A 16,228-nucleotide genomic window follows, 5' to 3' on the forward strand; every position below is an offset into this window, starting at 1 on the left:
ATCCATGAAAAGGAAAGAAGAACAAAACAATTACTACAGATTACTCTGGAAACATCACCACATACATATTAGAGTCACACATGACTGAAGAGCTAACGGAAGATCCCTATGAGAATTCGGCAACAAGTTTTCTTCCATTTACAAATCGGGATGCTAACGACAGACTCAATTTTACAAAAACTTGTTAACAAATGTTTCTCTAGATTCCATCACAGGATTAGCAGGGAACAGTATTTCAGTGTTTAGAGACCATTTTATGAAGCTTACATCGAAAACAGCAGCTAGTAAATTCTACTTGCAGTGTAATTACATCCTGCACAAACTATCCTATCAGCTTTTATGCTGTTGTACTGAGGAACAATATAAACATTTCCAAAGTTACTGCATTCACTGCTATGTGAAGAATAAATTCATTTTGGAAACATTCTTAACCTCAACCACTACAAAAGAACTTAACACCTTGTTTATCCAAAGAATTTATTTTCTTCTTGAATAACTATGGATATCGTTTTTAAAAATACACTATTGATTTCCCAATTTTCTCTTCCCTTATGCCCCAGAAGAATGTCTAAAATATTTCTAGAAAAAGAGAGGACACTTGATGACACCATTCTCCTTGTCTATACTAAGTTTCTTCCAGGAATCCAAAATTGCCAATTGCTAAGAACTGAGGATTTACAAGGATCAGGTTAGGACTTGCTATTCTTTCACCATTTCCAAGCCATTAGATAAATGGCAGTCAAGTGCCACCTGATCAACCACTGAGTGCTAGAGCACATTATCACACAAGTAGTGTGGGCACCCTTCCCGCTTCTTCTATCATAAGCTGAAGAATGTCGTGTAGAAGATAACCTATTCTCCACTGCCTTTCTGGTACAGCTGCCACTTCATATTGCTCTAGAAATCCAGGGTACAGCAGAACATCTGCCTCAGGATTCAGACTGTATTCCAAATGTTGTCTAGTTGTTTTCATCTAGATTAGGAGGAAGGATGTTTTTATTCATCACCTCATTTTTACTGTAGCCTTTTTTGCAATTTTTATTTCAAAGCACGTAACTTTTTCAAAGCCGGAAAAGGATGTACTTCAAAACAGAAGCAGTGTGTATAGTACCCAGTACAGAAGGATTCAACCTTACAGTGGACTCTAAAGGTCCTATTTAACTGGAACAATGAACCACACAAAGCTATTTAATAAGAATCATAGTGCTCTAGTGCACTAAAGGGGGCATAAGTAACTGAACAGTTTGTGATTTAGTTTGACTTTAGTTTCACAAGTCAATTTTAAGCAATAAAAGCTATCTTCTAAGGGTCCATTTAAATTTCTGCAGATAATCAGCATCTGCTTCTAATCAAACTGAGATGATTACCAAATTAAAACTTTTAATTAGCATTTTGCATAATTTACAAACTGTTGTTCATTATGTTTATGAAGGTGAAACGGGACATCCCCAGTAGCTATATATTCTTCAATTACATTTATTACTTAATTCCACAATTTTATAGAACATCACCAACACCATATGTGCAAACAAATACATGCAACTCAAATTACTGCAGCAAAATGCTAGTTTTCTCCATGACTAATAACAAAGTCATGCTTATAGTTCAAGGATCCATTAGAGAAGGGTAAATAAAAGACCCCTCCCCATCCATCCTGTCAGTCCACAAAAAAATGGCAAGTGCATGTTCTCCTCTCCTTCCATCTGACACATCTTCCTCTTAGATTTATGAGATGTACTTACATTCTCCTGTGAATCGAGCTTTATTAAAAATCTCTATATGAGAATGCTATAATTAATTTTAAGCCTAAATATTTTAATCAAACCTCACCCCATCTACACATCCCTCACAATGTTAACTCACTAGAATACTCAGGTTGCTTTGCAATCAACCCAATTATTTTATGACGCTGCTTGGCAAAAGACATTACTTCACTATTCCTTTGCAAACAGACCTGCCAGTTGGCCTACCAAATCCTCAGACTGCCATACAACAGCCTAAAGAGTACTACCTACTGGTTGAACTGCATTCCCACACTGCTAATAGTTCTGAGGAAAGAGGTCTCCCCAGGATTTTCTTCTCCTAATACCTAACTACAGTCAACTACAGGAGGTAGCCATAAACCTAGGGATCAATGGGCTTTTTTTTCTTTATCTGGGACAAAAAAAACAGTCAATTCTGCAACGAAGCAGCCACTTGGTTTCATTTAAATTAAATTAATCTTCTGAAACTTGAATGATTAAACTGAGAAATTTATTATTTCCTTTGAAATTAAATACTTCAGGATGAGAGTAACCAGTTACATTTTTTAAAGTGCTAATGGTATACATGTTTCACTGTCTTATTTGTGTAGATGAGGCGCTTAGGGACATGGTTTAGTGGGCATGGTGGTGTTGGGTTGACAGTTGGACTCGATGATCTTAGACGTCTTTTCCAACCTTAATGATTCTATGATTTAAACAAACTCTAGCATTTTAAAAAAAACCTACTCCTAAGCCTTTCCACATACAGTTTTGTTTCTATCATGACTTTAACCATCGAGTGACTAAGTGACAGAATACGTATTTTTAGCTTAACTTTGGCAATAAGGCACGATTTCCCACTTAGACATACATCACTTCTAACCTTTGCTGTCACCTGTAAGAGAAGCATCATTGGTTTTCAAGCAAAGGGACAAATGTAAGATTCAAGTAGCAGGAAACTAAGATAAATTCAGAACCATTTCCTTCACAAATGCAAACTGCAGCCTACTTGGACAGAGTTACTGGTTTAGCTTGGCATACGTTTCCACACAGTAAAATTAGGCTCTAGACAGTTTCCACTTTTAAGCATCTTTCCCCATCCTGTTTGGGAAAGGAAGAAATACTATTTAATGCTTCTGAAATGCAAAGCCATAAACCCAATCAGAAGAACATTTTGGTTTATACACCTGGGACCAAAATGGATAATTACGGTCATGGCCTTTTAGTGGTTAGACACGATACTGAGTATTTTCCTTCATCTATATCTGTCCTTATTAAGGACATAAACTAGTCACATTCTCATTAATCCAAATCTGATTTTAGGATCTTCTGTACCAAATAAAGGCAATCATAAAACATTTTTTCAAGAAGCTAAACTACTAATATTTATACAACTGCCCCACTACTGAGATAAATGCTTTTGAAGAAAGCATAATAGTGATATCAGAAAGTCTCTCATAGGAGTGCTCTGATCATAAAAATGGAAATTAAAGAAGTTTAATTTCTACTGCTTAAAGCTGCTAAAAAAGTACTTCAACTGCAACATCAAAGAAAAGCTACTGTGGAAAAAAAAAATTAACTCCACTAATGCATTTTGCTCTTTCCTTTTATTTTGCAGTTCTTATTCCTTCCTCTCAAATGCTCACAGATGCACCACAGAGCGTTAGCTCCCCCAACTGACTATTCCCATCTACTGTTCCTTCCCCATTACTATGATCCAAAACACTTTCTTAAAATCATGTGCTTTATAACAGCACTAAAAAGAAAAATAAGATGGTTAATTTTGCAACAACTGGCAGCTACCCAAAAATAAGGCATCTAATCTAGAAGTTATAAACAAAGTCATAACATTTTCTAAATTTCAAGAGGCTTTTCAGAGGTGAAGAAGTTCTAAGATAATTTAAACAGGATCTTTTATGCTCTGTGGAAAGGAAACAGCAACACAGAAAGATGCATTCAAGAAGAAATATACTACACTTCGAAGTTTATTTCTTCTGCACGCTGTAGAAAGATAACACAGAACAGAAGCACTGCAAGGAATCTAAATTAAATTATACATCATCCTTATACCACAGATAAAGATATGATAATAACTATTAATTTTCATTTCTTGTGGAAGCAACAAAGAGGAAATATGTATTTCAAGGAATGAACAGTCTGAAGATAAGATGAAGGAAGGGTCACAGAAAATCAGAACAGTCAAGATGATGACGGAACATCACTGAAAAATAAATTTAGGATAAAACTTTACATTCTATTCCACTCCACATTCCAGTATATCACGTTAAATTCCTGGAAAGGTACAGCAACAAATCAAAGCATCTGATAGCACTTAGGAAAAAAACACAGGAGACATGTAACAGCCCACATGGATCTGTCAAAAAACAAATTGTGTTAAGCCAATCTCACTGCCTTTATGACAGTGCAACAGACCTCAGGGACAGGGAAAAAAGCAGGTGTCATACTGTGTCAAAAGCCCTTAAAGTCGCTCTCATAAGACACTTTCATGAACAGTTCCACTGAATCTCCTATAACCTGGCTGCAAAACCAATTGGAAAAGCCATGCATGGAAGAATTTAACTCAAGAATAGAAGGATGTATTAAGCCAAGTTCCACGATTATTTAATTTTAAACTAAAACTGTATAATTTAATTACTAGCTTGTACATTAAAATAGGAGCAGATTACATATGTAAATGCCATGCGGCTGAGGAGACTGCAAGGGCTCTGGAGAAAGGGATCAGACAAGAGCATCTGGTCTAAAACTGAAGGCTGTATTTCAGCAGAGACATCGCAAGGTTCCACATCTGAGTCAGTTCTGTACAAACAGAGGAAGAGCTGACTAACAGAGCGCGCTGAGAAAAGCAGTTGTGAGACCTCCCCATCTCCAGCTTGGGAGTCGCTATATCATGCTATTGGAGGGTGGGGGGGCATGCAAAGAATACATTAATTTAATCTCCAAGTCATCTTAGAATTGGTAATGGTTCAGCTGGAATATTCTGACCAGCTGACACTGCACTTAAAAAAAAAGGTGTTGCCCCATTAAAAAATGGCAAAGGACACCCACAGAAATGACAAACCACCACACAAAAAGAAAGGCTAAAAGAAGAAACAGCAAGAAAGCATAATTAGAGTCATCTTATATGTAGAAGGAAAATACAAAGAGGAAGGAAAAAAAAAAAAGAAACCTTTCTCAATTAGTGGATAGAACAAGATGAAATAGACTTACGTTACTGGAAGGTAGAGTTAGGTTTGCCATTAGGAAAAAAAAGTTATAAGGAAAGTAAAGCAGCAGAACGATGACCACCACTGTGAGACATGAATGTACAGGTGCTGGGGACTTTGCAAGCAAAGCTGTGAAGTTTTCATGTACAAGGCAAATGAAACAACTGTCATCTTCAAAGTGCTATTGAAAGAGTCAAAGACAAAATGAGAAGAAATACATAGCATTTTGAAAGCAACCACAGAACATTTTGGTCCACATGAACAGAAGAGACACCCTTAAACAGTCCGCAGAGAGAGACAAAGTCTGACTGGTTAAGATGAACAAGCTTTGTGGCAAGTTTTCACAAGAACCAAGTGGAAAGGAACCAGAAGTTCACTGTCTCTTCCCAATCAACACAACATGTATCACCGACCTAGAGACCTTCAGCTGCAGATGCTGAAAGGACAGTTCTTTCACATGTTGTCTAAGAACAAGTGGTAGGTCTTGGACAATTAAAATTATGCAAGGCAAAGCAGACAAAAGGCTGAAACTCAGATTGAGGGCTTCAAAGGAGATACTTCTGACAGTGCCAAGAAGTAAATGGTGTTCTAAGGAAAAGTACAGCTTTGCTACACCAAACGTAAGCTAGTAGAACATCCAAAAGAGAAAGTGGGAAAGACAAAACTAATTGAAAACAAAGAGCTAGTAGCAAAAAAGTATTTTTAACCATCAGGTAAGGGTTGAGACCATAGTAACAGTGATACCACACATCCATGAAAAAGAAGAAAATTTGAACAACTGAATACTATTGCCCTCACCACAGAAACAGAACGGGTAAGTTAAAAGAAAATAATCAAAATATCCACAGCCATACGCAATGAGAGAAGAGAAGCATGACTGAGCAGACTAGAAAGTAGTTTCAGTACAGGAAGAAAAAGCTGTGGCTGAGAAACACCAGAAGGACCTGAAGTTGAAGTTAGGATAAAGAAAAAGCAAGCATTATAACTGCTATGTATAGTTAATTTAGTGATGAAGTACTGAATACAATATTGGTAGGAGAGCTTATTACTTGAAGACAGACAGTGAATTGTTAAATTTTCTTCAAAATTTAAATCCTGCCACCAAAAGAAAGATTATGAACAGCTCAAGCACATTATCAGTTTCACTGAAGCAGACTACAACATGGAAGAATCTCCCAGAATTTAAGAGCAAAATTAGGCATTGCTTCTGCTGAAATTTGTACGCAGGAAGTAGGAGTGCAAGATGCTCAGAAGGATAAGTTACAGAGGGTTACTTTGTGATAGGAGAAGGAGGACTACACTGATTAGAGAAACAGGAGAGAACAGCAAAATGAGTATGGCAGACCTATTCCAGGAATTAGAAGTTAACAGTCCCAGAATATGTGGCAGTTGTCTAAAAATGAATTAGATAAGTGACAGTTCCTATATGAAAAGTTTTATGAAAAGGCAATGAAGAGGAAAGTTCTGTTCGTTGTCATTTTAGGGAACAGAAGGATTGAGCAACAGCTGAGGAAAAAGTCAAATTCATGCAAAGGAAGTGTTAATAATTACAGAAATTAACATGCAAGTTAAATTCACAAGGAATGAAAAGGAAGATAATTTAGACTTCTGCTAGTAGAGTTTCCTTTTAAGGAAACATTACTCCAAATACTAATTTACAGTAACTGGCATGTAGATTGCCAATCCAGCAGACTCCACTTCTAACTATTGAGCAAAGCTAAGATACCAGTATGACTAGGTAACTTTTGACCCAATTTCTCCTTTAATGATATAAAGCACAAGTTGGCATGTATTAGAAGAAAAAAAAAAAAGTGTAAATAAAACTCTAAAAAGAATACTTTCATCGCTTTTCCAAAATATCTTAAAACAGCTGCTGAAAGAAGCAGAATACATTAGAGGTGCCTATTTATATTTCAGAAGCATGCAAACATCCAGCCTAAGATCTAGGAGTTACTGTGCAATATGACATACACAGACACAGCCTTGAAGAGCAAGAAAAAGATAAGCAGCATACAGAGTGAAGGAAAGAATAAATTTACTCCATTTTTATGGCTTCAGGTTATCATCATCATCATCATGATTAATTACTCCCCCAGTGTTAGGTCCTGTAAGACCAAATACATGAACAATAGGAAGCTCAACACTTTAATTCAGAAATTTCTAGGAACACCAATGACCCAGATATCTTGCAGTTTTCCTCAAACTTACAGATGCATTGAAAGCTTTTCAGTAACAACTTATGGCAGTTGCCATAAATATTGTGATTATGTCAAAAAGGCTATCAGAATGTCAAATCGATAAACTAGGATTTATCTCACCTATGAAGGTCTAAAAGCACTATTGTAACAGAAAAGTGTAAGTATGGTCATTTCTCGAGGGCTTCTGATATGGGCATGCGTAACCAGCTACAAGAAAAAAGGGAAAAGGACTAGTGAAAAGGTTGGGGTAGAAACAGGGGGATGAGTGAGGGGGTGCATACGTAGCAGGGCTTGTGGAAAATGACACAGACAACCAATCTCACTGATAAAGTTACATGACAAAATGAGGCTTGGGCACGATGTCAACTGATTCCAAACAGGTCTTGTATCACAATCTGACAGAAATAAGATCAGGCACTCCTAACTTAAACAAAGGAAAACATCAGCTTGTGGCAAGAAAGAAAAATGACTTTCTAGTTAAAGCCCAAGTGCCACTTACCTGTAAAACCGTTTACTTTATATAATTCCTTCATATACTGAAGAACTTAACTGAGATTAAAATATTTTCTTCAATGACTATAATATTTAAAATATTCACTATATTTCCCTTTAAATATCCTAAAAATCTATATTAGTGGCTTTTACTGCCAGAAACTGTCAGGCATCATTGCTGTAATTACTCATTTATAGTAAGATTTTAATGCTTTAATCTCCTAAATTAATGTAAATCTCAACTGCACACCTGTGTTTTCATATTCTCTTTGATGGGCTCTGTCACCTTAAATGTCAGCATTTACTTCTCCTGAGTGGTGCTTAAGGATTTCCTGTGCTCACTATGTGACTGACTTCACACATAGACTATTTAATGTGCCTTGAGAGCTGCAAATTACATGCCATACATAAAAAGCTTCAGTATTTATCTGGAAGATGACAGCACTGTCCCTTAAAAACCTTTTTTCTTTCTTTTTTTTTTTAAAGTACATAAAGTATAGAACAGACTGAAAACATTCCAAAATACCTTCAGAACCATTCCATGATTCTCCTGTTACTGTGATAGAAAACCATTCAACACATCAGGGGAAAATACTCTTGAAGTATAGATTAAAACTAAGCAAGCTCTAGAACCAGGGAACAGATTAGTAAGTATTTCTTGTTCACTAAAAGGAAAGAGACAATTATACAGCAGAATCTTCTTCTCATGTTGAATGCCCCATATTAAAGTGTCAAGAAAGGCAACATAGCACTCCTTTCAGGACAAGGAAACATCAAAAGCAGGAAACTCTCACATCTGAACGTATTCAAAGACTGATAAACCACATAACGCTAAAATAACAGTAACTTATATGACCAGGTGAAAAAGGAGTGAGTCATGGATGTGGTGGGTTTTTTAAAAAAAGTAAGCTTAGTTTTGAGGCAAGAGTATTTCTGTCAAACAGTAAGACATGCATTAACCAGTTGTCCAGTCTCTTCTCCCTTAAGCAGTTCCCCAAAATTAGGTGGACACTTGACAGCAAGCCTTCTATGAAGCATTACACAAAAAGTCAAGACACATAAGATTACAGAATGAGGTCCAGAAATTAAAGTGTCAAATAAGGATAAAAATAAGCTTTACTGAACAAGAGAACTGCAGAATTACTGAACAGAAAGTTTAGCAAATGTTCCTTTAAGTCCAACTGAGTGCAACACTCATTACACCACACAGAATGCTTTAACCAAAAGGAATAAAGAAAATAGTTTCACTCCTGACCCAAACTGTGGCCAAAAATCAAAAGCTGAAGTGAGTTATTGTCGGAGATGTTGAATACATCCTCTCAGAAGTTGAGACCATTGAGTTTTTCAGACTGAGCAGTAACAAGAGTAAAATTCCTCATCAGTCTCAATTCTTGGGCACAACCTCAGCCCTTGCCACCAGTGACCTGACAATCTTTTCTTATCCAACCTAACGTACCCATGCTTCCAGAAAAGGAAAACACCGCTGCCATTTATGTAACTTTTTTCCCTTCTACCATTTACAAGTAACTGGAAGAATATCAGTTGTCAAAGGCTCCAGTAGGGTCACAATCTCAATAACAGTCGAACATCTACATCGGAGTTTAAAATAAAAGTGTAAATAATTTAAAATGTACAGAAGTTGCAACAAAGGAACAAAATGAGGCTGTCATTTCACACTGTGGTACAGTTACAATTAACAGCTCACCACCACCAAAAAAAAAACCCCACCCAGAAAGAGTGAGAATGAGGTCCATCATTCCTACTCCCCCACCATTATTCCTGCTTTCCTTCTACCCTCTACCTTTCTTGACATTTTATTCAATACCCCATGCTCTACCTCTTGCCCACACTGGCATAAATTGGTAGGATAATATAAACACTAGTATTTCAGAACAGTGTAAAATTTTGAGCACCTAACCAATGTTCCAGCAGGCTGAGCAGCACCAGTCCAGGCATCTTGCACGCTTGCCAGGAAACAGATTAGCCAAAGCTATTTCCTACAAGTGATTAAAATGCAATCTACCCATTAGTAGTTCAAAAAAGTGTCTCAAATACAAACCCAAAGCAAACTTTCATTTTTTTTTTCAGAAAGCCCAGGTTCCAGAGGCTTCTCAAAGAAATACTAAAGATGGACTACCTCAATGCAGTGACAGCTTTGTAAAAACATTTCAAGGAAGAACTTGCCTAAGCTTCACATTTACATAATTTATACTAAATGTAGAGAAGCCTGGTTTCACAAACACTGTAAAAATTTTGACTGATCATAATCCTATGCATATACAAACACAAATTCATTCTACTGAAGTCATCATCTTTAATCTGAATACTTTGAACAGTTTATAGCCTCCTTTTTACAAGTAAAGGGCATCTTTATAATCCGGTACAGCTCCCCAGAGCAAATATTTACTTATTTTAACAAACCCCTTCCCATGTATTTTGCTCCATCAGCAATATAAATGTCAGTCACAGGACGTAAGAAATCCTATTATAAAAGTGAAAACATTCCTTTTCATTACATTTCATTTCCGTTTTTATTTTCAGAAAGTTCTTGTTCTTTAATAAAAATTCTCTTTAATCATAAAATCAGAGCTACTATAATTTCAAATTTTTCACAGCTGACTGTCATATAAAAAAATTCAAAGAGTCTGATATTTTTTCTTCTAGTTGTTAATAATTTCGTTCTTTCCAAAAAGTTGCTAAATAAGATCTTTGGTGCTACAGTCTTCACAGAAGATCTTAAGAGCTGCTTAAATATTACCCCTGAGTGGGACTGAAGACTTCTTGATTCTATAAAGCAATAATACTCAATCCATAATTCACAAAACCTCAGGAATTAGTCTACAAAACATTATAAGAATACAAGTCTCACTTTCCCATGCATGTAAGCAAACATGAAAAGGAGAGATGTGACAGTTATTGAATTCTCAGCGTTTAGCTTCACTTCGTTGTCGCTATAAATGAAGACAACTGTGACAAAACTCTACAAGATGATCCACTTATTCTCCCTTTCTCCACAAAAAAGTTGACCGGTTCTTTTATTAAATACTGAGAATCACTTCTTACAGTGGTTCTTAGAATTGTTAACTGGAGAGATAGCTATGCTAGACTACACCAAGTTCTGAACTTCAGCAGCTCTGGCCTACCTCAGACTGCAATTCTGAAATGCAGAACCATTAACTAGAAAATGCAAGGCACCTGTCTTCTCTTTAAAAGAAATTTATCTACCTTTCTTAGGATATCTTAAGCAATTAAAATCCAATTCGAGAATTCCAATCGGTTTACCAATCCAGAAACTGGATTGTAATATCAGAACTTATTTCCTTTTCCTGGAGACCATTCCCTTTTCTAACAGGCAGAAAACAAAGCTTTATTTCCATCTTGTTTTATGCACAGTAAGACATGAAAACATTGTAACTTCTAACAGAGAAGTATCAATAGCACAGTTCATCTTCATTTCCCTTTTAAAGCCTTTTACAAATACAACATTGAGAAAAAGAATACTGCTTTTGCAGTGGCCTTATTTTTCAGTGGCCCCTACATAGCACCATAGAGTTTAGAACTATTTCAGATACGTATGGTATTACTTAGTAATATTCAAATATTTTATACAGGAAAGTGCAAGGAGGGATCAGTTTTGCTTAAATTCCCACCAGAACTGGAAGGGAGAAAAACAGTAGAAGCAGGGAAGCAGATTTTCAATGAAATGATGCTTTGTTGCCTCAATAGGCGTAAGTAATACCTTCTTAATCATTTTGACATATTGAATGCACATTCCATAGCACAGAATCAAGCCATGCTCCCAGCTATTTCCAGCAACCTGTAAACATTAATTTATTCTCACAAGCCTGAATGCTGAAATGGTGACAGGACAATATGAGACTGGGGAATAAGCAGCGGAAATACAGCTCCACAAACACACCATTAGCTGAAATGTCTGTTGAACCAAAGAATGACATTTCCAATAGTCTCTCAAAGACCCAGGAAAGCCCATGTGTTACTGTTTAGCTAGACAAATTCATTCTCAATGCTGCACAAGTCATCTTTCATCATCAACATGCACTGGTGCCAGATCTTTCAATCCAGCAACATATAATGCGTAAGTCAGTCACATATTTTAGAATATTTAATTTCTTCTAGTTAAGCAGTACTTTAAGAGAAAGTGTTTTTCAGTAGAGTGATGATAGTACATTAATTTTTATTAATTTAAGTTTACTTTGAGAGCTACAGGCAAAACTAGAGCTTTCTAACAAAATAGTTCATAGCTGCAATGCAAAATCTTACTGAAATCATTAATGCAGAAACTGCAATAGACATTTTCCTTTAATCCACTCAGACAAATGAAGCAGTATATAACAGCAGGAACTCTTGTAATATCCCTAAAGCACCTCAAAAGCAATAGTTGTTTGTCTACACAAATTTGGTGTTTTTAAGGTTTTACATAAGCTGGTAAAGAACTAGAACTACATTGTTTGTTAACTTGCTTTTGTAATTACTCATTTTTCAGTTAAGTGTTGGTTGACTGAAGCAGACTGAACTTCTCTTGTTGCAGCACAAAATTACATCACTTAATCCTCATTTCTGTGGCATGGCTGTTCTCCAAGTTCAAAAGTTCTGTGTGGTTGTTTTTTAAAGCCACAAGGGCACTTCTTATTTTTTAAACAGAAGTACTAAAACTATCTTCATGAGAATTTTAAAAAAACATCAGGTACACGCTATATAACACAACTCCAGAAAGTAACATACTTACAGCTTCAAAAGATAAGTTAACGTGTTCCAGGAATTTCTGCCTTAAATTGTCAGTCACTTCATTGAAGCGATATCGCAAGAGATCCATTTCTTGTTGAAGAAACCAACGCCTGAGATCCTCACTGCAAAGAAATGATAAAAAAAAACATAGTAAGTTTTCTGATTACACATTCCCTCTTTCTTTATAAACTTGATGTCAAACCTAGTGAACACAGCATTAAAGGTAGTGCTGACTTTGGCATGGGACACACAAACTGAGGAGCTTGGAAGAGAAGGTAGGAAGCCTTCAGGAAGGAGCACTTAATCAGAAAAGACTTTTGAAGAGACAATACACAAAGAAGCATGACTGCAGATGTTTTGGAAGAACAGAGGTAGTCAATCTCAACACTAAAAATTGCTCTGTAGGTATCAAAGCCGTTACTCTCTTTTAAATAGTACTCACCATTTCTTACTTATTTTAGATAAGAATAACCAACTGCAGCTAACATTCTCCTTCGGTATTTAAAGGACAGCTTTTTTTCTTCAACGTGGCACAATATTTCTTCATTGTACAGTTAATGTCACAATTAATTTGATGAGGGAAATACATTATGAAGCCTACTTCTTTTAATTCTCACTTTTGGGGTATCTCCGGCTGAAGGAACACGCATGCATCTCAGATACTGTAACAACAGTGCTCTATGCTAGGCAAAAAATAGCCTGGAAGCAGGCAAAAGGAAAATATATGACAATGAACCTGGGTGAGGAACATCAATAGAACATCTAACGCTTGACAAAAGAGCAAAAGGGGTTTAGCAACTGCAGGTGAGCAAGTAGGAGAATAAACAAGAACACAGGGACAGGAGTCAGTAGAAAGCACGGAAGAAAAACAACACTGAAGCCAGTCTTTAAGTACTCTAAGTACTCATATTACTCTTTGCATACTGGATTGCTAACATCCCAGCACTCAGATTCCCAGGCATCAACACGTTACTCAAAGCTATAGCAAGAAGGTACCAGAATACTAGTAAGAAAAGCCACCCTGTACATACAAGCACAGAATGCAGATGATACTACATCTCACTATTACAGGGCGTTCTTTTGAACTCTCCTCTGAGAGCTACGCTGTGGGCTACTGTCATAACAATTCACAGAGCACAGAAATACTGCAGTCTTACATGTTCTCCTTACAACATTTAAGCAACTCTTCCTAGAGGGGACCAGTGAATTGTTTGTGTCTCTGTGGAAAAAATCTCTGCTTGAAATATGGCTTGGAGAAAAGTAATTATTATTCAAATTATAATTCCAGATGGAAAGGCTCTGTTAAGGTGCTTTGTAAAGTATAACCCTGTAGACAGCTTCAGTGCTTGGGATGTATTAATAATCTGTGCTACTTAAAATGGAAGTTAATGCCTTTATGACTGATCTTCTGCAGTTCTTCTAGGACATCTTGGACAGTAACAAAAACCTAGGACATGACAATTTTACTCTTTTCCTAATTCACCAGCTTTACACTGCATTTGTTTTCCTAAGGAAAAAAAAAAAATTAAGCATATATAGTTACTTTGGAGGCCAGCCAGTCTCTTTTTCTTCCTTTCCTTCAGAAGAGTAGATCAAAATTTGTAATCCCACCTACCCACTTAAGTTACCAAAACAAGAAAATATTACTGTTATCTCTAATACAATACCCACACCTACCTGGATTCTTCCTACAGTTGACAAACTAGCTGATGAGCTGGCTTACGTTACTGTATATGTCCAGCACATACTTTAAAACTGACTTTCCTGGGAACATCATAATTAGGGCATTATTTATGTTCATTTTTTCCTTATGTCTTTGGAAAATTTTACATCATTTCTAAACCCAAATCACATCTTATAGTCACTATTAATGTTCAAAAAAAAATTGTACATTCTCATTCCAGACACATATTAGTAATAATACTTATTATCAAAACCACAAGCTTAACTGAAAAGCAATGTCACTGTCATTAGAGAACTAACAAAGCTGCTGCTGAAGATGAGACAGTTGCAGGTAGTTGAAGCATAGGCGTTAGGAACATCTCCTTGTTTTTTGCCACTTAACTTTTTTGTGTGCAGAATACTCAACAGTTTAAATCAGAGCAGTAGATTCCCAACTAGAAAAACAATACGAAAGAACAGGCTCTTTCATATCAGAGAAGAGTACTCAGGGGAGGAGAGGGGGGCAGGGGGATGCCAGGGGGGAAATCCTCTTCACCCCCCAAGGAATGGTAGGAAAGACCAGCATCAGCATTATTTGTTGTGAAGCATCAACATAGAAGTACTTTAGAAAGACATGAAAATGCTCCTAAATCGGGAGCTAGTAGCTCACATTCCACAATTATATATGAGAGTTCAGTTACCAACAACTTAACGTTAACTTGTGAAAAGCCTGGGCGTGAGCCAGAGCTCTATTTTACTAGGAAACCAACACCAGAAGATTCCTTAGAGTTTAAGTTTAAAAAGGTAGACAGCAAAGGGAACATGGGTACAGAAAGCACACAAAAGTAAATGCTAGTCAATGTAAGAGGCAGCAATTTCAGCACACAAGTCTAATTTATCATCTAGGAAAAAAAAATGGCAGGAAGTAGAGAAAAGGCCTTGCTAAGTTTGATAAAGCATTGTTATTGTCTTTGTTATGTGCCACAGGGGGAAAAAAAAGGCAGCACAAAAGTATGTTTGAAAGTTTCCTGAATAGGAGAGAGTTTCGCTGTCAAAGCAGAAGCAAGATTTATTTTGTCCATCTTAAGTAAGTAAAGTGAAGATTATGTTCCTGTGACTTTCAAGATTCTTCATAGCTAATCTGATAAAGTGAAGAGAAATGCAACAGACAGAAGCACAAACGCATGGTCATAGCCAACATGCAAGCAGAATTCTCTTTAGAGCTGTGTTTGCCATGAAAGTGAATAAAACAAGATTATCCTATTTCCTGGTCTTGACAGATATAAGTGACATTACAAGAGGTGTGAAAGAAGGGTATGGATGAGACTGGTCACTCAAGACTCTACATACCATATCTTAGCAACATTATATGGGAATAAGCTTTAAAGTCTTGGATTTCAGAAGGCACAAGAAGGACAGTCAAGAGATGACAACTACATTAACAAATTTAACTGACAAGAACGGTGGAGCCGGCCACTTCAGATCATGTAAAAACCAAACCAAAACAATCCAATTTATAAGTGAGGACTGATGCAAACTAGAAAAAAAAGTTGATGTAAACTCGTACCCCTGGGTGGCACTGTTGGCCAACTAGAAAGTTAAAAAGGCGGTGTCACAGGAAAACAAGCCTGTAAACACAAGGGCCTGGCAGGCCACAGAGAACTGAATTCAAGCTAGTTTGCAGTTATGTTTATTTAAGTATGCTTTTTTAAACACACCTACCTTAATAGCTTTCATCAATTAACCTAATGATTTGTGCCAAGCTTATTTTTCTGACCTAGTATGATAAAAACTTAGAGAACAGTATATTCTATTTGCCTCTCAATTTTATCTTTTGGGAAACATGCCAATTTTAGAGCATAGAAATATCTCATCCCTGAAATAGCTGCTTTCCAAGAAAGAATGAAGAATGCTGGGCATAGGGTCACCTCACAGTGCTTAAGATGCTATTTCCCATTTTATGAGTAATCACTAAGTCCACCTTTTCAAAGGAAAAAAAAAAAAAGCTACTTTAAGTGGAAACTGACTATCAAGCTGCTTTATTGAAACACTGCATCTCACCCGTACATAAACAGGAACACAAAAATACATTTGCAGGTAGTTTAAAGAGTACCCTGGAGCCCCATCCAACGCTGCTCCTCCCTAAGAAGGGGCCTTTCCCCCT

At 36.6% G+C, this 16,228-nt stretch overlaps 1 protein-coding gene across 1 annotated transcript in view; it reads right to left on the bottom strand.

Moving 5' to 3' along the window:
* Positions 1-16,228, bottom strand: part of PRIM2 (primase, DNA, polypeptide 2 (58kDa)) — a 127,602-nt gene that overhangs the window by 106,889 nt on the left and 4,485 nt on the right. Inside the window, 1 exon segment of the mRNA XM_009333249.1 lies at positions 12,404-12,524. Coding sequence (XP_009331524.1) covers positions 12,404-12,524 — 121 coding nt within the window.

Source organism: Pygoscelis adeliae, unplaced genomic scaffold (genome assembly GCF_000699105.1).
Source record: "Pygoscelis adeliae isolate BGI_AS28 unplaced genomic scaffold, ASM69910v1 Scaffold57, whole genome shotgun sequence".
Taxonomy (NCBI): Eukaryota; Metazoa; Chordata; class Aves; order Sphenisciformes; family Spheniscidae; genus Pygoscelis; species Pygoscelis adeliae.